At 40.6% G+C, this 27,822-nt stretch overlaps 2 protein-coding genes across 5 annotated transcripts in view; one reads left to right on the plus strand and one right to left on the minus strand.

Annotated features, from left to right (window-relative positions):
* Positions 1–211: 211 nt before the first annotated feature.
* mrpl40 (mitochondrial ribosomal protein L40) lies at positions 212–10,482 on the minus strand. Its single transcript, XM_041203274.1, has 4 exons — positions 10,268–10,482; positions 6,955–7,038; positions 3,237–3,392; positions 212–599 (listed from the first exon to the last, which is right to left on the minus strand). The coding sequence occupies exons 1-4, from the start codon at positions 10,300–10,302 to the stop codon at positions 290–292; spliced, it is 585 nt and encodes a 194-aa protein (XP_041059208.1). The 5' UTR covers positions 10,303–10,482; the 3' UTR covers positions 212–289.
* A 2,841-nt stretch (positions 10,483–13,323) lies between these two features.
* LOC121285555 (protein HIRA) overlaps positions 13,324–27,822 on the plus strand; it is a 119,641-nt gene continuing 105,142 nt past the window's right edge. For 3 of the 4 annotated variants that reach the window (XM_041202087.1, XM_041202089.1, XM_041202090.1), the window contains exons 1-5: positions 13,324–13,445; positions 23,990–24,052; positions 24,664–24,774; positions 25,761–25,851; positions 27,028–27,122. In XM_041202087.1, the coding sequence (XP_041058021.1) occupies positions 13,409–13,445; positions 23,990–24,052; positions 24,664–24,774; positions 25,761–25,851; positions 27,028–27,122 (397 nt within the window). In that variant the 5' untranslated portion in view covers positions 13,324–13,408. Of the gene's footprint in view, positions 13,446–14,323; positions 14,381–23,989; positions 24,053–24,663; positions 24,775–25,760; positions 25,852–27,027; positions 27,123–27,822 lie in introns of all 4 variants that reach the window. The other variant, XM_041202088.1, reaches the window with a different exon arrangement.

Raw genomic sequence — 27,822 nt, forward strand, 5'->3', positions numbered from 1 at the left:
TTCACTCAAGTTCTGTCGAAGGGTCATGAGGACTCGAAACGTCAACTTTTTTCTTCTCCGCCGATGCTGCCAGACCTGCTGAGTTTTTCCAGGCAATAACAATGACAACTTTCGTAGAAAAAACTAAAAACTAATTTAATAAAACCCAGCATCATTTCTGGAAACTTATATAAGCATGATATGTACACCAATGCTGCAGCAATTTAGTATATTCACATGTTAATATTCACTTTATTTAGAAAAATTAGCTTACAAGGACAACCCAAGAGCAGTAAGGGTCTCAGGCATGTCACTGTGTATACACTTTTGTGATATCTCTATATTTTCCATCAGGTGCTTCATAGTTAGCTATGGGAGGAGTAAAACTACATCCTTGTAACTCCAATGGAAAGAGTCCTTGGTCTCGTTTAATGGCAGCCTGGTACAACTCCTCTGATTCGAGCCGCAGTTCCTGCAGGGCCTGCTGCTGTGCCTCAATCATGGACTGGATCATTTCAGCTTCCTGTTTATGTTCTTTCTGCTTATACCGTGACCACTCCTTCATTAGAAGTGCTCGCCTCTCGCTCTCTTCCAACGTCAGCTTGGGAGGATCTCGGACTCTGTAGGTAACACATACAATGCTTTATTGCAGGCTGTGTGCTCAGTTATTATAACATATTGGTCATGGTGCAGTCTGACCTGAACCTGCATTTATAAATACTGGCCCAGATTTTCCAATCGGCATCGATGCCTGAAAATTCCTGCAAACTGACTTCTTTGCCTTTTTCGCGATCCAGTTGAAGCATTAATGGGTCAGCGCAGACATCCAAGTGCAAGAAACTTGACAAAGACAGGATATGGCCCTTTTCACAACATAGCTGCTGTATTCAGGTTAAGTTTTTAAAGGTATCAGTATCAAGTCTTTCAGTAAGTGAATGGGTTAGTGAATGGATAGTAGGGTGCAGGGCTGGGTAGTTGGGTCGGGCTGGGGGAGTGGGTTGGCGGTGGTGTCCGTTGTGGTGCTCCGTTCAGTTATGCTGGATTAAAAACTAAGTTACACCAGGCATTAACCAGTGTAATATTTCCACGGTAAGTATGCAGCTAAGTCCCACATACCCGGCCCAAGTGTTCGACACCAAGCTCAGTATCAGACACTTTGGCAGAGGTTTCAAGGCAGCACAAATAAGCCCAATGAAAGTTTAAACTTCCCGGGCAATTTCAGCATGCCTGCATGTCAGGGCGCTGCAGGTCCTGACCTGCATTTCCCAACTTAGGTGCAATCTCTGATGACTTAGATACTGGAAGATTTGGGCCAATATTTCTCATATCTCCCAAGTACTGCATACATTACTTCAAAGTGTCATGACTTTTATAACCAAAAACAACAAATATTTTGTGCACAAGATTCCATGAACAATAATGAGATGAATGACCTACCAATCTATTGTTGGTAATGCTAATTAAGAGAGGACAGCAGTACTTGCTGTTCTTCCTCAACTAATTGAAAATGGGATTTGGAGATTGAATTGAGACTTCATCTGTCTAAACCAATGTCTTAAATCAGGAAAGAAATAAAGCCTTGCATTTATATAGTGCTCTTTATGACCTCAGGACATCCCAAAGCATTTTACAACCAATAAAATACTTCTGAAGTGTAGTCCCTATTCTAATGTAGGAAATGCAGCAGCCAATTTGTGCATAGCAAGCTTCCACAAACAGGAATATGATAATGATCAGAATATGTTTCATTGATATTAATTGAAGGATAAATATTGGTCAGGGCACAAGAGAGAATCCCATTTCTATTAGATGGAGAAGAGCAGCAAGTTCTGGTGTCCTCCCTTGAATAATATCACCAAGAATAAACTGGCTGGTCATTCTTCTAATTATTGTTTGTGGAATCTTGCTGTGTACAAAGTGGTCATTGTGTTTGGTTAAATTAGTCACTACTCTTTCAGGTAATTAATTGATTGACTGAGTGATAAATAGTGGCTAGGACACCAGGGAAAACTCCCTGTTCTTCAAATTGTACCGTGGTGTCTTTTACATATCTCAGAGCAGATAGTTTCAGTTTTGATGGATCATCCAAAGGACAGCATCTCAATGAAGTGTCGTCTTAAATTATGAGCTCAGAGGGCCATCAGTTGAGCTGAAGCTAGGACTTGAGCAACACAAAAGCCCTGCACTGCTATAGACTGATGGGTAGCTGAGCGATCAGTTTCTTGTCCCAAACAAATTAACCATCTGATTCCTGGATTCACTGTTGTCTTCATTTGTATCCACTGCCTCTACCTCTCTCACCTAAATCTAATACCAGTGTGCCCTCCTACTTCATTTTCTCTTTTCTTGCACCCATTATCTTTCTCTCCCTAGCCCAGATGTTGGATCCGCTGGTCTTTTCCTAGCTGGAGGAAGATGGATAATGGTGATGACACAAAAATAATCCAATTCGATGAAAAGAAAGTCCAGGCCTGAAAATAAACTTTTACCAATAATATTACAAAACAAATCACAATGAAACAATTGTTCAGAATGAGTAGTTGCAAAAAAAAAAAAATCAAATCTCAACCCAGCCTTTTAATGATTGGGCAACCTGCTCCCAGCATTTGAACTGGATTTAACCAAGTATTGGGATTAGTCAGTGTGAGTGCTAATTGTATCAACAAGACCTCTCCACATACAATTCTCATCCATAATTATATTAAGTATAACCTTCAGTTATTAATATTGATTTCACAGGATATTCATATGTACATTGGTAGGATTCTGCATGCATCAGATATCCAGTTAATGAAAGAGCCTCTTGAGAAGCAGCATTGTGAAGCCAAATGGCTGGATTAAACAGGTACTTAAATGTACACTGGTATTACTTAAACTCTATTTAGGCTCTATGGCTGTACATGCATCTCAAAGGCCTTCAGCAATTCAACAAGGTGGCTTACTGCCACATTCTCAAAGGCAAGTAGGGATGCGCAATAAATGCCGCCCTTGAAAACGATGTCCACATCCCATGAGTGAATAAAAAACTCTGGTCTTTCCAAAAGATAGTCTGTGTTTTGAGTATTGGCCATTTTGAATGTTTAAATCTGGAAAGTTGGATGCCTTCTCATTACAATAATTTTAAAAACATGACACAAACAAAAAATACAACTACAAAGGAACCTAATTCCCCAGCCCGACCAGACTGTAAGGGAAGGACATTTTTCCCTCTTGGGAACTATGAAGTCTTTTGGTTTTCTGTCTCAGATCATACAGACCTGGATTCATCAAGGAACTTAGTTGAAGTGATGAAATCTTCAATCGGGATCAACTCTGGAGGAACACGTTCCAATTTCTTCAGCCTTTTTCTCAGGCGGTCTCTTGCTGCCTGTTCTCTCCTGGGATCCACTTTCTTCTTTTTCCTAGGTTCAGCTCTGCAAAACAAGTTCGCATACAAATATTGAGGAAATAATTTTTGCTATGCTGTTGTCTTCCAGGCATCTCTCCCCTGCAATGGATGGTGAGGAGACCTGCTTCCAGCATCTACTGCTGCCACTTTAACCCAGCCACAAGGAAGTGCAGAGATGGGGCAGCAGTGCCTTATCCGCTGATCTTCCTTAGGCTTTTCCCAGACGTAGCAGTCAAAGCTGAGATTATGTCAGGTGGAAATCACAGGCCCAGGCTCATTTGGTGCCAACACAGCACCCATTTGATATAAGGATTTCAGGCAATGGCATCATTAGAGGAAAGAATTTTCATGTCACATCAATTTTGTTTTTTTTAACGCTTTCTATTTTGACATCTTCTGTTCCCCAAATGTGTTGGATAAATTTAGCTCATCCATACATTCTGCTTCCTGACCCCTGCCAGTAAATGAAGTTGCTGCAAAGTGGTCGAGAGCAGCCTGGATGATATTCTCTAACTCATCCCCAGAGATGCATAGCCTCAATTTTTCTCTTCTCATAACAAGTGCAAGGTCAGAATCTGGGACTCAAAAGAAGTTGATGTGCATAACTTAAAGTACTGCAACTCCCTTTTTAGATTTTCAGCATCCACAGTATTTTGCTTTCCTTTATCTGTTGCAATAGTTCCCAAAAGTATTATGTGGCAATAGTAATTAATTCAGTCATTTTTTGATCTGTGCAAATGTAAAATGTAATTTATCCTTTCAAACATTAATGTACTCAAATGGTGATTCAGGCATTTTTAATTATTTCAAACTTAATATGCAGAAATTGATACAGAAGTTCCAACTTCATGAACACGTTGAAATTTTCTGCTGCTGCAGGTATTTATTCTAATGGCATCTTAATTTATATTACAAAAATGTCCCAGAGAACTTCATAAAAGAGTAATCAGACAAACACTGACATCGAACCAAAATGAAGTGAAAGGTGGTGAGGTGAAGAGATTTGTGGAGGAAATTCCAAAGCTTAGGGCCTAGATGGCTGAAACCATGACTGCCAATGATGGGCAAAGGAACTGGGGATGCACAAGAGATATTTGGAGGAATGCAGAGTTCTTTGGAGGGTTGTAGCGCTGGAGGATGATATAGAGATATGGAGGGGCAAGGTTATAAAAGGAGTTGAACAAGAGGATAAGATTTTTAAAACTTGAGGTGTTTATATACAGTCATTGGCCACCTCTCTCTAATGGGCATCATATGTGTATGCATCTTGATAATGAGTGTTGGCAAACAACTTAATTCCATGAGGGAGGATAACCTCACAAGGGTAACCTTTGATCCCCTTACCAATCAAGAACCTATCTATCTTGGTCTTAAATACACTCAATGACCTGGCCTCCACAGCCTTCTGTGGCAATGAATTCCACAGATTAACCACTCTCTGGCTAAAGAGGTTTCTCCTCATCTCTGTTCTAAAAGGTCTTCCCTTTACTCTGAGGCTGTGCCCTCGGGTCCTAGTCTCTCCTACTAATGGAAACATCTTCCCCATGTCCACTCTATCCAGGCCTTTCAGTATTCTGTAAGTTTCAATCAGATCCCCCCTCATCCTTCTAAACTCCATCGAGAATAAACCCAGAGTCCTCAAACGTTCCTCATATGTTAAGCCTTTCATTCCTGGGATCGTTCTCGTGAACCTCCTCTGGACCCTCTCCGGGGCCAGCACATCCTTCCTGAGATACGGGGCCCAAAATTGCTCACAATATTCTAAACGTGGTCTGACCAGAGCCTTATAAAGCCTCAGCAGCACATCCCTGCTTTTATGTTCTAGTCCTCTCGAAATAAATGCCAACATTGCATTTGCCTTCCTAACTACTGACTCAACCTGCAAGTTAACTTTAAGAGAATCCTGGACTAGGACTCCCAAGTCCCTTTGCACTCCATATTTCTGAATTCTCTCCCCATTTAGAAAATAGTCTATGCCTCTATTCTTCCTACCAAAGTGCATAACCTCACATTTCCCCATGTTGTATTCCATCTGCCACTTCTTTGCCCATTCTCCGAACCTGTCCAAATCCTTCTGCAGCCTCCCCGCCTCCTCAATACTACCTGTCCCTCCACCTATCTTTGTATCATCTGCAAACTTAGCCAGAATGCCCTCAGTTCCTTCATCTTAGATCATTAATGTATAAGGTGAAAAGTTGTGGTCCCAACACTGACCCCTGCGGAACTCCACTAGTCACCGACTGCCATCCTGAGAAGGACCCCCTTATCCCCACTCTCTGCATCCTGCCAGACAGCCAATCTTCTATCCATGCTAGTACCTTGCCTCTAACACCATGAGCTCTTATCTTACTGAGCAGCCACCTGTGCGGCACCTTGTCAAAGGCCTTCTGGAAGTCCAAGTAGATAACATCCATTGGCTCTCCTTCGTCTAACCTACTCGTCACCTCCTCAAAGAATTCTAACAGATTTGTCAGGCATGACCTCCCCTTGATGAAATCATGCTGACTTTGCCCTATTTTACCATGCACTTCCAAGTATTCTGAAATCTCATCCTTAATAATGGACTCTAAAATCTTACCAACGACCGAGGTCAGACTAATTGGCCTGTAATTTCCCATCTTTTGCCTCACTCCCTTCTTAAACAGGGGGGTTACATTAGCGATTTTCCAGTCCTCTGTGACCCTCCCTGACTCGAGTGATTCCTGAAAGATCACCACTAACGCCTCCACTATCTCTTCAGCTATCTCCTTCAGAACTCTGGGGTGTAATCCATCTGGTCTAGGTGATTTATCTACCTTCAGACCTTTCAGTTTTCCTAGCACCTTCTCCTTGGTAATGGCCACCATACTCACCTCTGCAGCCCCCCCCGACTCTCTTGAACTTTGGGGATGTCACTCGTGTCTTCCACCGTGAAGACTGACGCAAAGTACCTATTCAGTTCCTTCGCCATTTCTTTGTTCCCCACTACTACTAATCTCTTCTAAGAGGAGAGATTGAGCAGTTTAGGCCTATACTCGCTAGAGTTTAGAAGGATGAGAGGAGATCTAATTGAGGTATATATAAAGGAGATAGACAAAGTAGACGTGGAGCGGATGTTTTTTAATTAGTAATGGGTTGAAAGGTTATGGGGAGAGGGTGGGAAATTGGAGTTGAGGCCGAAATGAGATCAGCCATAATCGTATTGAATGGCGGGGCAGGCTCGAGGGGCTGAATTGCCTACTCCTGCTCCTAGTTCTTATGTTTCAGACTACCAACATTATTTTACTTGTTGCTTTTTAATTGATATAATGACAGCAATTATCCTGTTGTACATTACCTCTTGTTATTTATCTTTACAATAACTTCAATATACATCACCGGTGATGTCAATGCATTTGCATAAAACACAGTAACTGAATGTGTAGGCTAACTGTTCCTCAGCTAAGATACTTAAAAATTGGCCAACTGTAAACATATTCCTTGAGACTGTCCCAACTACAGTATTCGCCTGCAAAAGAGGAACTGATTGCCAGAATATAATGGGTAGAGTACTGTTCCATACATACCCAGGTCGGAAGAATCACAACCTGTCCTAAGATATACTGTACCTCATTGGTAAGGATTCTCTGAGTGCCAACATGGACATCTGCCAGTGACTATATCGAACAGAAGCATTCCACACTGTACGGGGTCTGGAAGAGAAGGAAAGACACATTCACCAATATGCTGTTAGATTGCTTGCCTGAATAAAGTAGCAAATTTCTCCAAACTAACAATGACAAAATTTATTCAGTTCCAGTCGGAAGTCCAATATCCAAAGCCATCTCTTTCTCTGGCCGAACCTTGCAGTCTCCTGGTTGATCTAGAGCTGAGATTGAAACCTTATCCCTCACCACCAATTATATATCCTCCTCTGCAACATTGTCCAGCTCAGCCTTTGCCTCAACATCACTGATGCTGAAATCTTCACTTATGCTTTAGTTACCTTAAGGTTTAACTCCTGTGACTTGCTCCTTGCCGGCCTCTTATGTTCCACTCTACATCAACTCATCACCCTCCCATCCTCCACAGATCAACCCTCAATACACTGAATTTAACAATTTTGTTCTGCTTTACCAGCTTTCAGCCCACACCCTCTCTGAAATCTCTTCCAAGCTTCTTCAACTCAACTTCCCATCAATGATAAGGCTTTGTTCCTAAACTCCCTCTCCTGTGACTTGCTTTCCTCCCTTCAAAACCTGCTGAAAAAGGCAATGCATTCAGTCACCTCTAACAATCCTTCTACCAAGCCTGAGCACCAACTCAATGGTAACCCTCTTGCCTCTGAGTCAGAAAGAGATTATCTGGCAGAACAATGGGCTACCTTCAAAAAATAATTGGTTCAGGCACAGTCAAGGTATATTCCATCAAAGAGGAAAGGTAGGACAAACAAATCCAGAGTTAATGAATGAAAAAGGAGATTGAAATTAAGATAAAGAAAAAGAAGAAAAAATGTGCTTATGACAGGTATCAGGTAGACAATACAATTGAGAACCAAGAGGAATACAGAAGTTTCAGAGGAGAGATTAAAAAGTAAATTAGAGAAACGAAGAGGGATTATGGCAGCCAACATAAAGGGGAATCCCAAAGTCTTCCATTTGCATATAAAGAGTAAAACGGTTGTAAAAAGAGGAGCAGGGCCGATTAGGGACCGAAAAGGAAATTTACACATGGACAAAGGTTCCATGGCTGAGGTATTAAATGAATGCTTTGCACCCAAGGAGGTAGATGCTACCCAGGCCATAGTGACAGATGACGAAACTCCGTCACTAGAAGGGTTCAAAATTGACAAGGAGGAAGCGTTGAACAGACTATCAATACTTAAAGTTGGCAAAACACCAGGACTGGATGAGATGCATCCAAGGATATTGAAGGAAGTGAGACTAGAAATTGCAGGGGCACTGGCCACAATCTTTCAGTCTTCCCTAGACTCAGGGGTGGTGCCAGAGGACTGGAGAATTGCAAACATTACGCCCTTGTTAAAAAAGGTTGTAAGGATAAGCCCAGCAATTACAGACCAGTCAATTTAAATTTAGTGGTGGGCAATATTCTAGAAACAATTAATTGGGATGGAATTAGTAGTCACATGGAAAAATATGGGTTAAGGAAGAGCCAGCATGGATTTCTAAAGGGCAAGTCGTGTTTAACTAACTTGCTGGAGTTTTGTGAACTGGTAACACAAAATGTCGAGGGTAATGCTGTTGATGTGGTGTACATGGACTGTTAAAAGGCATTTGACACAGTGTTACACAACAGAGTTGTGAGAAAAGTTATTGCTCATGGAATGAAAGGGATGGTAGGAATATGGATACAGAATTGGCTGAAAGATAGGAAGCAGAGCGTAATGGTCAATTGATATTTTTTGGGCTAGAGGAAGGTTTAAAGTGGTCAGTATTGGGACCCTTGCTTTTCCTGATATATATTAATGATCTAGATCTTGGTGCGCAGGGGACAATTTCAAAGTCTGCGGAAGATACGAAGCTTGGGTGTGTTGTGAACTGCGAGGAGGATGGTGTGGAACTTCAAGAGGACATAAACAAGTTGGTGGAGTGGGCAGATAGGTAGCAGATGAAGTTCAATGTGGAGAAGTGTGAGGTGATACACTTTGATTGTAAGAACATGGACAGACAATATAAAATAAGGGGTGAAATTTTGAAGGGTGTGCAGGAGCAGAAAGACTTGGGTGTATATGTGCATAGATCATTGAAGGTGGCAAGACAGGTGGAGAGAGCAGTTAATAAAGCATATAGTATCCTGGGCTTTATTAATAGGGGCATAGATTTCAAGAGCTGAATTTATATAAAACACTCGTTAGATCTCAGCTGGAATATTGTGTACAGTTCTGGGCACCATTTTATAAGAAAGATGTGAACACACTGGAGAGAGTGTAGAAGAGGTTTACAAGAATGGTTCCAAGGATGAGAAAATTCAGCTATGAAGATAGATTGGAGAGGTTAGGACTGTTCTCCTTGGAGAAAGGCGGCTAAGTGGAGGTTTGATAGAGATGTTCAAAATCATGAGGAGGATGGACAGAGTAGATAGGGAGACACTGTCCCCACTCGTAAAAAAGATATAGAATGAGAGGGCACAGAGTTAAACTGATTTGCAAAAGAAGCAAGTGTGATGTGAGAAAAAGGTTTTTCACACAATGAGTGGTTCTGGTCTGGAATGCATTGCCTGGAAGTGTGGTGGAGGCAGGTTCACTCGAGGCATTCAAGGGGGACATTAGATGATTATTTAAATAGAAACATTATTTTATTTATTATTTAAATATAAGGATACAGGGAAAAGGCAGGGCAATGGCACTAGGTCATAATGCTCATTTGGAGAGCGGGTGCAGACACGATGGGCCGAATGGCCTCCTGTGCTGTTAACATTCTGAGATTCAGTTCAAGGGACACAAGCCCATAATCCACAGGCTGGCATTGCACTGCAGTACTGAGGGAATGCTGTATTGTCGGCCGGAGGTGCCCCCTTTTAGGTGAGACATTCATCCCAGGTGCTGTCTACTTTCTCGGAACGACACAAAGGATGGGAATAGTCTAACGGCAGGGGCTTTCTGCCGGACAATATTTATCCTCAACTAACATCGCTAAAAACAGGTTAGTTGGTTGCTGTTCGTGGGATTTTACTGTGCGCCAACTGGCGGCCGCATTTCCTGCACTATAACAAAGACGACACTTTAATTACACTGGGGCTGCAGAAGTTGTGCAAGATACTATATAAATGCAAGATTTTTCATTTACTGTGGGTAGCTTCTTGCCTTTACATGGGATCGACACTTCTGAGCAGCGAAACACGCACAGCGGTGACAACCCTCTCAACATGGAGAGCTCCCACAGTCACTTCATTGACCCGAAGCCTGTCCCCTCGCAAACTCACATCAGGCCGAGGGCCGGTCGCACTATCCAGGACATGTCCACCGTGAAGAGTCGCCGTCTCTGTGTCCCACACCTCCTTCAGTCTCTCGCTACCTCTTTCACCAACCCACTCTCAATCCCTCCCCAGTCCCGGTCTCCACATCACCCGAGTCACCTTCAGCGGCACACCAATACCAGCAACTCATCGCCACAGAAATACAGTCCGACTCGGATGCAGAGTTCACGATTATTGTTCCTAGTCCACACAGCCAAGAACCTGAGCAAAAACACTAACACCCAGGGGTCTGTTTTCGGTTTGAACGTCTGTACAACGTTTTTTCAAAAAATAAGATTATTAACTGCATAACTCTTTTTGTTAAATAAATCTGCAGTAAGCACACAAATTTTTACGCCCAATCTGTGCACCAAACACCCAAAGTCTTTAAATAAAAATGGGAATTAATAGCTTTATTTATAATGTAAAATAATTAGATATTTGAACTGAAAAAGTTATAAAAATATAACTTGCTAAAGGCATGCAGCATGGATTTAAGAAAGGGAAGTGTTATGAAGTTTTCCCAAAAAAGAACAAATTTGCATTTATATAGCACCTTTCACGATGGAATGAATTGTAATATTCTTGTACTTATAGCAAGTTTTTGACAAAGTTTCTCACTGGCAATTAATAGCAAATATATGGAGTAAAGTATTAAGTTTGATAAATAACTGGGTTAGCAAGAGGAAACAGAATGTTGCCATCAATGAGAATTTTTCAAGCTGGAAAGAGTTTTCAGTTGGGTTACCCAAAAAGTTGGTCTTATGAGTCTTGTTTCTTCAATAAATGCTCCTTACTTTGACAATGATATTGGGAGGAACATTTTCAAACTGCAGAATATAAAGTATGTGAGAGGTCAAATAATGTGAAACAATATTCGGAATCAGATATGGGTTTTTTTTAGGCAATTGATTTAACAGTGATGGATGTAATCTAATGTGGATAGGTGTAAAATAATTAGTATTGGAATAAAGAACAAAGAGGGACCATGTGCTTAATGGGACAGTTATGTGACATACTAATAAGGAAGTAGATCTTGGGGTTATGGTGGATATCATCCATTCTTTGAACGAGAAGTTAAACCAAGGCCTCATCTACACTGTCAAGCGAATGTAAAAGAACCCACAGCACTATTTCAAAGAAGAGCTATTCCCCTCCCACCCTGTCCGGCCAATAATTATCCCTCAAACAACATTACAAAAAAACAAAAATTCTCACATTGTTGTTTGTGAGAGCTTGCATGTGCAAGTTTGCTGCCATGTTTCTACATTGCAACAGTGGCTGCACTTCCAAAGTATTTAATTGGCTGTAATGTGCTTTAAGACATCTGGTGGTTGTGAAAGTGCTGCATAAATGCAAGTCTTTCTTTTAATCAATTAATTATACTGGCAAACAATTGCAATACTTGGATCCATAGACAGAGTGCTGCACCATTTGTTCTGGAATATTGTGTGCACATCTGTTCTTCTAACAATATGAAGTATATTATTGCCCTTCTGTAAGCATTGGAATAACTAATAAAAATTAAGGAATATAAGAAAAATTAGGAACAGGACATGGCTACTATTACCAATAAGTCCATCCTTTACTTTCATGCTACCCTTCCTCTTACCATATCTCTAAATTGCTCTTCTCTAGAAATGCAATCATAATTTGCTTCTTAAGCCCATTTACCAACACCATCTAATTTGAATTCTTCATCATAGTGAATAATTGACCTGGGCCAGTTCCCCAATAATCTAGAAAACTTCAACTATATTATATCATATCAAATTGTATTTTCCCTCCCAAATTTATCAAGTACAATCTCCTTAACATTTCTTTATAACTTTTAAGTCAATTGAGCACTAAATCTGGCCTGACGTTTGAGTGCAATAGTGAGGGAGTGTCGCATTATAGGGGCAGGTTTTTTTGGATGAGATATAATTCACATCCAGATGTGAATTACCATTAACATCCAGGCCCTGTTTGTCCTCTCAGGTGAGTGTAAAGCAAGAGAGTTCTCCCTGGTGTCCTGGCCAATAGTTATTCCTCAACCAATACCACGTAAAGAGATTATCTGCTCTTACCTAATTGCTGTTTGGGGTATCTTGCTGCACATAAATTGGGGCGTTTCCTAAATTGTACCAATGACTACATTTCAAAAGCAATTATTTCGTTGTAATTAAGGGCCTCAAGGTTGTGAAAGAATCACAAAATCAGCACAGAAAGAAGTAATTCAAGCTGTCAAGTGTACTGGCTCTGTGCAAGAGCAATTTATCTAGTTCCACACCCCAACACCCTGTAGTTCTGCAATACTTTTCCCTTCACTTGTTTCTGCAATTTCCTTTTTGCAGACCATGATTGAATCTGCCTCCATTTCAGGCAACTGGCATTCCAGATTGTAGCCTTTTGTTCTTTTGCCAGTCACTTTTAACTTGTGTCCTCGGGCTCTCGATCCTTCTGCCGCTGGGAACAGTTTTTAATCTAGCTACTCTTCCAGACTCCTCATGACTTTGAACTGCAAATCTCCTCCCAGCCTTCACTTCACGAAAGAAAACAGCTTCTCCAACCTATCCACATAACTGAAGTCCCTCATGCTATTGCCATGCAAGCTCTTTCTTTTTATAAATGGAATCCACCTTATGGAGTAACTGGATTTCGCTTCCGTGTAGTGACTGGGGCAGCATTTTCTCCATCAGGGAGATAAAGAATTTGCCAGTTGCTGAATACACAAGTCGGCCAGCCAAATAGGCTGGGGGTTAGGTTTGCTGATGCTTTGGGTCATCACACAGGCTCTTCATTTATTCTACTCAGTAAAACAAAAATAAATGAAGAAATTAGATTAGCATGTGTTCACATTAATAACCACTGATATGTTTGAAAGTCTCCTGGCCCAAGTGCAGCTACCGAATGAATTATGTTTTGGGGCTTTATTTTACACAGGAACGTTTGTCCTGACCTTGACTTTACCTCGGAGTTTTGCGGCCGTGGCACGCGGCTTTCCGGGGAGCGCTGAGTGTGTTGCTCCCTTCCGGCGGGAGCGCAGTGAGAGGCCGGGGGCACCCCGGGACAGTGACACCAGGAACGAGTGAGGTGCAGCTTGAGTCCCAGGTCTCAGGGCCCAGCATGAAGCTGCTCAAACCTGCCTGGGTCCATCACAATGGTGAGCGAAGTGGTGCAATGACTGGCGGAACTCGGACTGGCAGTGGGACGGTGGAGGCAGGAAGCCGGGAAGGGCTGGGAGTTGCAGGAAGGTTGAGGCGACTGTATCTGTCAGGGAGGGTGAATGGGGATAGTGGCAGAAACTAAAGATTGTGCTGGGATCGAGGTGAGTGGGAGGGGAGCTGGAGATCTAAGAGACCCAAGAGCCTGAATGGGTGACAGAATCCCCAGAGAGAGTTGGTTGAAGTAGCGATGTGTTATAGAAGTCTGCCTAGTGATCCAGATGGATAGTAGTGAAGTACTAAGACTTAACAGTGGGCCTGGAGGGATTGGAATCGCTAATGCACAATGTATGTACCTGTGGACCTCGAAGAATGGTTATGGAATGGGACAGGTGACTGACCTAGTCACCACAGTGAGTTGGTGCTTGGGACAACCAACTATTGGACTGCAAGACTCTTGAAATAAAAAGTAAGAGGGGGAGTGGACTACACAGCCCCTGGAGCCTGCTTCGCATTCAATGCTCATAACTGACCCCCGACCTCGACTCCAATTTCCTGCACAATCCCCACATCCCCTGATATCCATAGCATCCAAAAATCTGTTGATCTTAGCCTTGATTATACATAACCACTGAGCAACCACATTCCAAAGGCTGTCAACCCTCTGAATGAAGATTTTCTCCTCATCTCAGCTTGTAATGACTGTCTCCTTATCTTGGGATTCCCCCTAGTTCTAAACTCCCCAGCCAGGAGAAATAGCCTCTCAATGTCCATCCTGTGAAGCTTGCTCAGAATCTTTTACATTTCAATTAGATCACCTCTCATTCTTCTAACCTCCAGAGGGTATAAGTCCATTCTACTCGATCTCTCCTTATAGGATAACCCTCTTATCCCAGGAATCGATCTGGTGAACTTCTGTTGTACCCTCTCTAAGGTAAGTATATCCTTCCTTAGATATGGAGGCCTAAACTGTGCACAGTACTCTAGGACTGATCTTACCAAAGTGTTGTACAGTTACAGTCCTTACTCTTGTACTCCATCCACTTGTAATAAAGGCCAACATGCCATCTATCTTTTTAACTGCTTGCTGAACCTGCATGTTAACCAGCTCTGTTTCTTGTACAACGACACGCAAATCCCTCTGAACACCAATGTTTAATAGATTCTCACCATTTAAAAGAAATCTTTTTCTATTCAACCAATCAAAGTGAATGTCTACTGCATTCGCTGCTCCCAATGCAGTTTCCTTTACATTGGAGAGACCAAATGCAGACTGGGTGACCGCTTTGCGGAACACCTTCAGTCTGTCCGCAAGCATGACCCAGACCTCCCTGTCTCTTGCCATTTCAACACACCACCCTGCTCTCATGCCCACATGTCCGTCCTTGGCCTGCTGCATGTTCTACTGAAGCTCAACACAAACTGGAGGAACAGCACCTCATCTTCTGACTAGGCACTTTACAGCCTTCTGGACTGAATATTGAGTTCAACAACTTTAGATCATGAACTCTCTCCTCCGTCCCCACCCCCTTTCCGATCCCCCTTTTTCCAATAATTTATATATATTTTTCTTTTCCCACCTATTTCCATTATTTTTAAATGTATTTCCATCCATTGTTTTATCTGTACCTTTTAGCCGATTTCGATCCCTGCTCCCCACCCCACCTCACCCCCACTAGGGCTATCTGTACCTTGCTCGTCTTGCTTTCTACCCTTAATGTCACCATTAGCACATTTCTTAGCTAATATCACCACCGTCAACACCTCTTTGTCCTTTTGACTATGACAACTTTTGGCAATCTCCACCTATCACTGGCCCTCAACCAGCTCTACCTGTCCCACCCCTCCCCCTTAAACCAGCTTATATTTCACCTTTTTTCTATTTTTCCTTAGTTCTGTTGAAGAGTCATACAGACGCGAAACGTTAACTGTATTCCTCTCCGCTGATGCTGTCAGACCTGCTGAGTTTTTCCAGTATTTTTGTTTTTGTTTTGAATAACCCCACATTTGCCTACATTATACCTCATCTGCCACCTTTCTCACTCACTTAACTTACAATATTTTTCCTACTCTTTGTGTCTTCCTCATAGCTTACTTTCCCAACTAACTTTCTTCAATTTTATTTGTTCATGGGATCTAAACATCTCTGCCTAGGCCAGCATTTGTTTCCCATCCCTAACTGCCCTTGAGAAGGTGATGGTGAGCCACCTTCTTGAACTGCTGCAGTCCAACTGGAATACTCTTCATTCGCCTGTTGTACGTGCACCCACAGTGCAGTTTGGAAGGGAGTTCTAGGTTTTTGACCCAGTGACATTGAAGGAACGACCATATAGCTCCAAGCTAGGATGGTGTTTGGCTTGGAGGAGAACTTGCAGGTGATGGTGTTCCAATGCATCTGCTGCCCTTGTCCTTCTAGATGGTAGAGGTCACAGGTTTGGAAGTGTTGTGGAAAGAGACTTGGCTAGTTGTCGCAGTGTTGCTTGTATAAGATACACACTGTTGCCAGTACGTGTTGATGGCAGAGGGAGAGAATGTTTAAGCTGGTGAATGGGGTGTTGATTATGTGGTTTGGTTTGTCCAAGATGTCGAGCTTCATAAGTGTTGTTGGAGCTGGGAAGTGGGGCGTATTCCATCACACTTCTGACTTGTGCCTTGCATCTTGCATTGGCTTTGGGAAATCAGGAGGTGAGTTACTTGCCACTTATCAGTCCAAACCTGAATGTTGTCCAGGTCTTGTGCTATGAAAATGGACTGCTTCAGTATTTGAGTCATGGATGGTACTGAATGCTGTGCAATCATCATCGAACATCCCTATTTCTAACCTTATGATGGAGGGAAGGCCATTGATGAAGCAGCTGAAGATGGTTGGGTGTAGGACTGTGGCCTAAGGAACTCCAGGAGTGTTGTTTTGGGACTGAGATGATTGACCTCCAACAACCATAATCATCTTTCTTTGTGCTAGATATGACTCCAAACAGTGGAGAGTTTTCCCCCGATTCCCATTGACTGCAATTTTACTGGAGTCCTTGATGCTACACAGTCAAATTCTGCCTTGGTGTCAAAGGCAGTCACTCCCACCTCACCTCTTGAATTCAGCTCTTTTGTCCATGTTTGGACCAAATCTGTAATGAGGTCTGGAGCTGAGTGGCTCTGGCAGAACCCAAACTGAACGTCAATGAGCAGATTATTGCTATGTATGTGCCACTTGTGTCAGCACAGTCGATGACATTTTCCATCACTTTGCTGATGATCAAGAGTAGACTGATTGGCAGGTAATTGGCTGGATTGTATTTGTCCTGCTTTTTGTGGACAGGACATACCTGGCAACTTTCCACGTTGTCAGGTAGATGCCACCGTTATAACTGCACTGGAACAACCTGGCTAGGGATGAGAGTAGTTCTGGAGCACAAGTCTTCAGTACTACTGCGGAATGTTGTCAGGGCCCCTTGCCTTTGCTGTATCCGAAACCTTCAGCCATATCATGTGGAGTGAATTGAATTGGCTGAAGACTGGCATCTGTTGGGGACTCAGGAGGAGGCTAAGTTGGATCATCCATCTGATGTGCTGGGCTTATCTTTGAGGATATTTGTGAAGGCTCCTCCTCCAGTTAGTTGTTTAATAGTCCACCACCATTCACTCCTAGATGTGGCAGGACTGCAGAGCCTTGGTCAGATCTGTTGGTAGTGGGATTGCTTGGCTCTGAGCATCACATGCTGCTTGCGTCAACAACATGGAAACATTACACTTAGTCTCTTCATCTAAGTTATTAATGTAGCTTGTAAATAGCTGAGCCCCAGCACTGATTCTTTTGGCACCCCATTTGTTACAACCTGCAGGCTGAAAATGACCTGCTTATTCCTACTCTTTTTCCTGTTCTTTAATCAATTCTCTATCCATGCTAATATATTACTTTTAACCCATTTGCCCTTAACTTGGGCAATAACTTTTTGTGGCATCTTATTGAATGCCTTTTAAAAGTCCAAATGTATGATATCTACTGGGTCCCATTTATTTACCCTGCTAGTTACATCCTCAAAAAAATCTAAATAGATTTGTCAAACATGATTTCTCTTTCACAAAGTGCTTGAGTTCTGATAGTGAGTATAAGCGCCGAGAGAAGGAAATTGATTGAGCTGAGAGATTAGAAGAAATGCAGCAGATGACCCATGAATTTTAAAAGTTTCTGTTACTGGTATGACATACATATTTGTTGTGTGACTTGCATGATTTCATTTGCTCTGTGGAATCACTCTGGGCAGTTAGTAAGACACTTAATTCTGCAAAGAAATACTTCCATGCTTATAATACTTGGCAATGACACTTTCTTTGGACTAGCAATTGAAGTACATTTGTACTTCAATAGATGGAACTTTTACACAATGCCACAGAATTGTTAGAAAACATATCCTTCAAATAGGATACTTTGATGGCTGTGTGTGTTATTTTCCTCCCTAAACTCTTCCACTCTTTCCCCTTTCAGGACGCTCCTGAAAACCTACCCCCTTTGGCAAGTATTTGGTCATCTGATGTCTCCTCCTTTGGTTCAGTGTCAGTTGTTGCAATGCTCTTGTGAACTTCTTGGGAAGTTTTACTTTGTTAAAGGTGTTGTATGAATGCACATCTATCTGAATGATCATTAAATAGTCCCAGTTTTTACTACTTTTAAGTACTTGCAATTGCTTCTTTGATATTTTTGCTGCTTATGTCATGGTGAATGTAAAGGCATCTGAAGCTGTTTGAGATATGTGAAGCAGTTTGTGTAGCTTTGATTCTTTTTTAAATGAGATGAATACTGCTTGAAAATGTACTTAGTCTATTTTAATTCAAAGCTGTTCATTTCATTGACCTATTAATTTGATTTCAGCACAAGGAAGGTAAGTGCTGTTTCACTTTTTTTGGCACAAAAACTTGACTCAATCCTACCAGAAGTGAACTTTAAAAACAGAGGAAGACCAAGGAAGTTATGGTTAGACAATGTCAATAGTGACTTATCATAGAAAGGGATTCAAAAGACTGAAGCAGCTGGGCAAGTTCAGACTGCCACCAATGGAGTGAATTCATGTTGCTGAGCTGATGGATGGAAATTTACTAGTAGTACACTGCAGTTCCTCTCCTCTCAGCTGTTGGGAATGGTTTAAATTGAGTACTTAAATTTAAGCAGTTAATGTAACTCCCAAGTATGTTATGAGGGAAGGTTGAGAGGATATTTGATAGAAGTGATCAAAATCATGAGGGGCCTAGATAGAGTTATAGGGAGAAACTGTTCCCATTGGCCAAAGGGTCAAGAACCAGGGGGCACTGATTAAAGTGAATGGGAAAAGAATAAAAGACAACATGAGGAAACATTTCTGTGCAGTGATGGTTAGGATCTGGAATGCACTGCATACTGCAGATTGTGGTGAAGCAGATTCAGTTGTAGATTTTAAAGGGAATTTGATCATCGTCAGAAGGGAAAAGAATTTACACATTTATGGGGAGAAAAACATTGGAGTGGAACTATCTGAGTTGCAGAGGGTCAGCATAAACACAATGGGCCAAATGGCCTTTTATGCTGTAATCATTCAATGCTGCAAAAATGGTAAGTGAATTTCCATTTAACTTATCAACTGAACGAGTCTGACATTCTGTCAAATCCCATGACCATTTGCATCATAACCTAACAGTGCAAACAAAAATCCATATAGGATTACACTTGATGACTGGTAGGGGATTGCAGGCAATAAATATATCTGAGGGGTCAGGTGGCTAACAAGGCAAGCTTGAGTCTTGTGATTTATGTTGAAGCCCTTGATGGGATTGGTTCTTTACAATTTATTTACAGTCACGCTATATCTATTTTGCTCAGTTTGTTGCTTTATATTGATGTATAGTTTCTGGTTTAGTCTCAAAGGGGCTGAAGGAATGGGTTCCATTGTATACATTTTCTGCACTTGGGACTAGCTGTTGTGCTATAGGTATCAAACTTCAGTGGGAAGAAGGAAAGAGGATTTAATTTAACTCAAGTGTGAAGTGATTTGATTTGGTAGAAAGAATAAGGTTGGTAACTAGAGGACACAGATTTAAGGTGATTGATAAAAGAACCAGAGGCAACGTGAGAAAATAATTTTTTACGTAACGAGTTGCTGCGATGTGGAGTGTGCTGCCTAAATGGGTGGTGGGAACAGATTCTGTAACTTTCCAAAGGAAATTTGATAAATATTTGAAGTGGAAAAATTTGCTGGGTAATGGGGAAAGAGTAGGGTAAGTGGGACTAATTGGATAGAGCTGGGACAGGCAGGATGGGCTGAACGACCTCTTTGTTGTATCATAACTTATAAATGCCAAAATTTGAAACTAGAAATAGAAAATGCTGGAAATATGCAGCAGATCTGTAAGTATAGGTTAAGTGCAAAAGCTTGCTCTGAGGAAGGCTCTATACCCAAAATGTTATAACTTGCCCTTTCTCCTACGAGATTCTTAACAATGCATTTTTGAACTTATGTTGGAACTTTGAACCCATTTGTGGTGATCCATTTGCATGATTTAGTGAAACTACCATATTTTCTGGCCTGGAAGGCAATTTCCCCAGTAACATCGCTGCTCTTTAAAGGCACTGGTACTTTTAATATTCTGAAGTTGTGAATTTGCATTGCAATTTAAATATTTTGTAGCTGTTGGGGAAAATGCAGATGAAACGTAATGGGTGTGCTAGAACAGTTTACTGCAGGTGAGTGTAAACAGGTGAGTATCGGCATTGAGTGTTGGGAGGAGCAGAGGATTCCGGACTTCTTTTTACCTTTTCTGTGAAAAAAGTGTTTCCTGATTTCCTGCATAAATGGCCTAGCTCTAAATTTAAAGAACATGCCCCATCTTTCTTGTTTGGCCTGCCAGTAAAAATAGTTTCCTTTTATAATTTTAAATACTTTAATCTGACCACCCCTGAGCCTTCTACACAGATGGGAATATAAACTAAGTTTATGTATTCTTCCCTAAATTATCCCTCTAAGCCTTGGTATTGTTCTGGTGAATCTGCTCAACCCTCTCTGACCTGCAGTGCAACTATGAAAGCAGTATTGCAGATGCAGTATGTCGAAGGTGCTGTACAACTGAAGCAATACTTCCATTCCTTTGTAATCAGTCCCCTTGAGATAAAGGCCAACATTCCAGTCGTTCTTCTGATTGCTTTTTGTATCTGTCTACTAGATTTAAATGATTTGTACATTTGGACTCCCAACTCTCTTTGCTGCTCTAAAGTTGCTAGCTTCTTATCATTTACAAAATACTTATTTTTACCTTCCTTAGATCCAAAATGCACAACCACACAATCTCACATTTACCCATTTCTTTGAAGATCAACTCTTCTAGTTTTGCCCACTCATTTAATCTGTTTGTGTCACTTTGCAACTCCCTAATCTGCTCTACACTATTTACTGTCCCTCTTGATTTGGTGTTGTCTGCAAACTTGGGTAAATACTGTAACTCACTATTGCTTCATTCAAGCCATTCATAAATATGGTGACAAGTTGAGGCTCCAGACAGATCCCTGGGGAACATCACTTGACACATCCGAGTAAATACCTTTTATCCCCATTCTCTGTCTCCTATTTCTCAACCAATTTCCAATCTAAGTCAAAAGGTGACCTCTTATTTGATGTACGCTCACTTTTTCCAATAATCTTTTGTATGGAACCACGTAGAATGCCTTCTATAGGTGCATATAAGTAATGTCCATAGACACTCCTTTGGCTGTGTTTTATAAGTGACCGTCTCAAAGAATTAAACTAAATTAGTCAGACATGATTACCCTTAAAATCATACTAACACTTTCTGATCAACTCATATTTGCCGAAGTGACCAATCAACATATCTCCAAACTACAGATTCAAGTAGCATGCCCATAAACTGATGTTAAATTGACAATCCTATAATTTACTGGTTTCTCTCTCCTACCTTCTTAAATAATGGAGTGACATCAATTTTCCAGTTTAATAGCACAATTTCCAATTCAAGAGAGCTTTGATTACAATTGAAGCTTCTGCAATTTCTTCACTTTTTAATACTTGGATGGAAACCATAAGGTCTCGGAGATTAATCTATTCTATGTTCATTAAGTTTTTCATTGGTATTTTTTAAAACTAATATTGAACACAAGTTCCTACCCTTAATTTATTTTTAGGTTTCCTTCTATCACTGGTATTTCATCCATTTCCTCCACTGAAAACAGATGCAAAGTGCTTGTGTAATAAATCCGCCATTGCCTTGTTACCTATTACTTAGTACCTTATAGTATAATTTATTCCTCCTTCTTCCAAACCTGGGTTGCAACTAAAGAGAACAGTTTGGATGGTTTAGCAGTAAGGTGAAGTATTGGTAGTTACTAGGTCTGTTACTAGTGTAGGCATTAATTAGAGATATAACAAAAGACATGCCTCATAAGAAGCAAATTGAACATTGAGGCTTGTTGGCAAAAGTTAAATTTTTGATATGGCTTTTTGATATAAATACACTAAAGGGATGATGTGGTTTGATCTTTCTCCTTCTCAAACTTAATGTCAGATTATACCCTTTAAAGTGCCCACATCTCCCATAGTCACTCCCTTACCATTGATATAGTTATTTTTACTTTTAACCTTTTACATTACTTGCCAGTTTTTTTGTTTTCTTTTTACAGCACTTCATATCCTCTTTGCTGTTTTCCATATTTCCCCGAGGCCATTGGATTATCACTTTTCTTGACATTTGTGTTAGTGGCTCCATTTAACTCTGTACTGTATCTTGCCCCACATGTTTACCTTGGATACTTGACTGTACAAATGGAACTTTTTATTTTTGGGGGTCATTGTGTTGTAATAAGCCATCTTAGAATACCCCCCACAGTTTTCCTGTAGATTTATCTGTTAACAGATTAGCCCTATAAAATACCATGCACTTCATTTCTTCAAAGTAAACCTTAGTGTGTGATCTTTCTTTTTCTTCTCAAATTGAATGTTAAACTCAATCATGCTCTGCCCTGTTTACAAAATGCTCCCTTGGCTTTAAAATTTAATTAATTAATTCTAACTTCTTTCTTATATTGCAAATAGCGACTATTGTATGATATAGTTTGACACTAAGTTTGAGAAAGAGAAGCATCATTTATTTAGCGTATTAGCACAAAAAATCTATATCAAAAATTGCACTTGTCTCATCATGCTTCATTTTTTTTTCTTGTGAGGTGGGCTTTTTGTTAACTGAGTACTCTCATTAATGCCGACAGTTACAGGTTTGGAAGAAGGAAAACTAGAATTGTACTGCAGGGTATTTTCACATTTTAGATGTATGCTGTTTGCAAAGTTTGACATACCCAAGGTAAGACTTTACCAAAATCTTAGTAATGGAGCATTGTAAAATTTTGAATAGGCTGTTCTGCGAAGTCTTGGGCCACTGTCTTGAATTTATTTGAAGAGACAGGTTTTGATGAAAACAAAAAAAAAATGTTCTATCACTCACTAGTAAATGAATATGAAATAGGAAGGATAATTTAAGGTTTTTGACCAGGCCATTTTATTTCTTTGGATGTAAGCCATCCACTCGTCAGTAACCTGATCAGCCTACATGTTTACCTTGGATACTTGACTGTACAAATGGAACTTTTTATTTTTGGGGGGCATTGTGTTGTAATAAGCCATCTTAGAATACCCCCCACAGTTTTCATGTTTCCAGCATTTCCTGTTTTTATTTCAGATCTTCTGCATTCACAGTTTTCCTTGTGTGGTGTAGCTGAAGTCTTTTGGTTAAACATACTATATCAAGCAAGAGGGTGGAATTGATGGGAATCATTTGAACAGATCAGTAATATATTGGAGAAAGGGTGATCATTCATGAAAATTTTATTTAACCTAAATTCAACTGGGATCTGATGAATTATCTTCAGCTCCAAACTTGTGCAACACTGGTTCTTTACCTTGGATATTAAAAAGGGCTGGAAAGAGACTGTTCATGACTTGGCATTACAAGTGACCTTGAGACTGAAATATAGACCATAATGTCATTAGTGTTGAAGCTGGGACACAGTTTAGCGAAAGTCGATATATTGAGTGCACTGATTTTAAATTTTAAAAAATGGAAAGGGATAAAATAATAGGAGGTAAAGCATGGATTGGAAATGGAATACACTTGAAGTTGTAAAAGACTGGGTGCAAATTATTTTGAAATGGAAAGTTATTAGTAGAATCAAGATCTCATTAAGTTTTAGGAAATAAGCTGGAAGACTGTCAAAAACAGACAGATTGAAAATTACATGAAATATATGGTAAAGAAAATCATGCTGAAACAATGATATGACATAACTGGTGAAAACTGTGGGACTAAAAATGGGCTGGGGTATCAGTAACTTTTCTTCAGGGCTTTTTTTTTCGAAGGTTGTACCTGGTTACATGGGAGTTGTTAGGACCTCTATTGAAGAAGGTGTAAATGACAGACTGCTGAAGACAGAGGATGTGTCTCACTTCATTCTGAAACAGGAGTGAGATTTGTGCCTGAGTTATAATGCATTTGTTCAATAAATATACTTGTTTTCTTCCAGGTAAGCCAATATTTTCTGTGGATATTCATCCCGATGGAACCAAGTTTGCAACAGGTGGACAAGGTAAGAGGTAGGATGTAGGCAGCTTACTGTTTAATTTAGAGATGGCAAGATCCAGAAATCCCCAGTGACATACAGGTTGCTGCTCCCTTTCATAGTTTGCCTTGTGACCACAGGAAACTACACCGTAATGTTTTGACAAGTGAGTCCGTTAATCAGGATGGTTTGTTTTACTTGGTCCTTTATATCATGGATTGCAAGCCATGGATTTGCTGCTCCTTCCCGTTACCATGTGGCAGCTGGATCCCACCCTGCTGTGGAAATAATAGCCTTTTCTGTATACAGTGGCCTATTCAAGTGCTCGGTTGCTCTGGGACTATGAATAACCTACCATAGTAATCCAAAGTTAGTTCTCTTTATGGCACTATGCCCAGCCTGAGGAGATGAATTTCTGCTGCATCACTGTGGTCAGATCGTGATAGTTCAATTCATTGTGAACTTTTTGCTTTGGAGATGTACAGGGCAGAGATTTCCTCCACCCATTTGTGTCCAGGTCATCCCTGCCCATCCCTAAATAGAACCAATCTACAAATTGTTACTAGAATTGCTTTTTCTTTAATCTAATTTTTTTAAAAGCAAGTAAAAATGGTTCAATGTTTAATTTCCACCTACAGGAGAGGATTCAGGGAAGGTTGTCATATGGAACATGCCACCAGTTGTTCGAGAGGAAGATGAGAAGAATGAGGCTATCCCCAAAATGCTTTGCCAGATGGATAACCACCTGGGTACATGCGATTATATATGCAGAAAGCACCTTTTATGTGTCACTCAGGAACTTGGTTGCCCAATATTTCAGTGATCTTTCATATTTGTTATTTACAGGCCTCAGAAGCTTTATTCCGTTTGGAGGATTCTATAATGTTCTAGTTTACCCTTTTGTGTGTAAAGGCTATCTTTGTGAGCTATTGCGTTTAAATGTTTTTTTTCCATTAATCCTCCATATCACTGCTTTTTTGAGGGACAAAGAATAGTCAACCCATATAACCAGAGCTACTAATTAGGTGCTATCACCTACCATTTCCATTTACCTTATTTCACAAGAAAGCACAACAAAGATATTAGAAGTGCTATTAACCCACGCACCCCTTAAAAACATTTTTTGAACTGGCTTTTCTCTGACTCTGCTATTTTCATCTGCCAAGACCATATGTATAAAGAGCGACTACGGCATCTCCTGTTTGTGATATCAGGTTTATCTATTAATTCAGATGAAGTAACACTTTTAATGTTATTGACTGATAGTGAAATACTTTTTTCAGATTTTATTTCACATTCTCATTTCACCAATTTTCTCTTTTTTCTGTAGAGAAAACTGAGTCAGTATTGGAGTATGGTCCACTGAGTGCTGACCAACCTCTGATAGTTTGCTCAGTTGACCGTTATTTATGTGACTTTTGACAGTTTGTGGCAGCAACTTATTTGACTGTTGGGAAGGTCAGTTCAACCAAACCTTCTCTCCTCAGCTGTTGCTTACAACTGCACACATCCAGCCTGTGTCCCTGTATAGCAATTGGAAATTGGCCCATTTTTCTCTTCCTAACTTGGGTGCAGAGGCTCAACTGGAAGGCCTCTTCCACCACATATAGTTCAGCACATAACTTTGGAGCTCTTTTTGAGCTCTCCTGGTTTTTTAAATTCAAAGTTTATTTTGGATCCTCTGCATTCTTTCAGATAAATAGAACATTGCTAATGTTTGCCTGTTTCCTTGCAGCCTGTGTAAATTGTGTGCGCTGGTCTAATAATGGATTGTACCTAGCATCAGGTGGAGATGACAAGTTGATCATGTTGTGGAAGAGAGCAGCGTAAGTATCTGATGACTGCAAGCTTTGAAGCATAATTACCCAATCACTGACTTTTTTGGTTGAGTTTAAAACAAAATGTGTAATTATGTCCTGGATGATACAAAAGTGGTTGCTGGTTTACACAGGTAACCAATAGCTTCATGTTATATTATGGTGCTGTACGTGGTGGGAGACCTAGTGGATTTACACTGTGGTTTAATACTTTATAAAATGGGTGTACCCAGTACGTCAACATTGTACTGTTGTTGACAGCTAACACCTTAATGAATGATTTATGTGTTGCCAATATTCAAAGCTGCCAAGTAATAAGGGACAAGAGTGGGCAACTGTTGATCAGTAGTATATTGTTATGATTCATGCAGAGACGATTACTTTTAAAAAGAGTTGAATTTCCCAAATGGCCAACAGAAGTAACAGAAGGGCAAGATTTTGTGTTTTAAGACCTTTACTGTAACAAATAAGCAAAAATCAAATATTACTTAACAGGCAACTAATGCATCAAACTAAAATGCATTAACTAACAGTAGTTAACTAACATAGTCAAGCTACGTCTTACATCCTTTTTGGCTGTGCACCACACTTCTGACCAATGTGCAGCATTACAAGAACAAGTCCAAAGTTATTTCTGGCTCCCCAGCAGGCTCCCTTCTCCCTGCTACACTAGGTTGTAATTTCCAGTGTCCTTCGAAAGTTGTTTCATTCACTGTGAGTCTTCCAGATCCGACTTCCACCATTAAGGCCCACCTCAGCGGCTCCCTGTTCCTTAAATCTCCAAAAGTCTCGCCTGTTCTGTTCCCTTCCTTTCAAATAGGAAATTTTGTAAGCATTCTGCTTCTCCATTGCAGTAGCTGCCTTTTTTCCTTCAAACAGTGGTAGTTGCTTGCTTTCTCTCTCTGTCCTGTGTCTCTCAAAGCAGCTGTTCCTTTGCTGTGAGTTACTGTGTACTTAGTTTTTGTTTGAGCTTCACCCGTTTGGCAACCATAGGCATGTCTCCAAGCTAGGGTGCTTCTTGAATTCCCAATTTCTTCTTAAGTTAAAAGAGACATATTAAAATATACAATGAATGGATATATCCATGCATGTTTGATGAAGCTTGCAGCTTCATTGTTGGTGTCTAATTGGAATCTAGAATCTAATTATGATGATATGTGGTAATTGTGTGATTGCTTTTTAAAGGTATATCGGACCAAGCAATGTCTTTGGTTCCAGTAGCAAGCTAGCTAATGTGGAACAGTGGAGATGCGTTTCTATCCTCAGAAGTCATACAGGAGGTATGAGTTACAGGCCATGTTCTATCCATTCTCATGAAGTGGAGCAGTGAAAGACAGTTTTATTTTTTTAAGCAGCTTTTGCATAATGAAATGAAATGTGCTGGGCTCCTCGATCTTCAGTTAATTTATTTAGTGAGTACCTGCACTATGTAAACTGAATAAGTCTCTGCATTGGCATTCAATCTGTGCTAAATTAGTTGATCTGCATCAAAGCTGATCTAGTTCGTGTTATGGGCCATAGGTTTAGGCTTTGGCCCGCTGGCTCTTCAAGTGGACATCCAAGTACTTACTAAATGTGATGAGAGTTTCTGGATTTACTATCCTTTCAGGCAGTGAGCTCCAAGACCCTACTGTCTGCTGTGTGAAAAATTGTTTCCTCATCTCTCCTCTAATCCTTCTACCAATTACTTTAAATCCATGACCACTGGCTTTTGACCTCTCTGCTAAGGTAAACAGGTTGTCCCTATTTATTTTATTTAGGCCCCTTATAATTTTATAAACCTCAATTAAGTCACCGCTCAGCCTCCTCTGTTCCAAGAAAAACAACCCCAGCATATCCAATCATTCCTCGTAATTCAAATTTTCCAGCCTAGGTAAAATTGTCATAAGTCACCTCTGCACACTGTCTGGTGCAATCACTCTTTCCTGTAATGCAGTGATCAAAACTGTACACAGTACTCAAGCTGTGATCTAGCTGGTT

This window comes from Carcharodon carcharias, chromosome 13, assembly GCF_017639515.1.
Source record: "Carcharodon carcharias isolate sCarCar2 chromosome 13, sCarCar2.pri, whole genome shotgun sequence".
Classification (NCBI taxonomy): Eukaryota; Metazoa; Chordata; class Chondrichthyes; order Lamniformes; family Lamnidae; genus Carcharodon; species Carcharodon carcharias.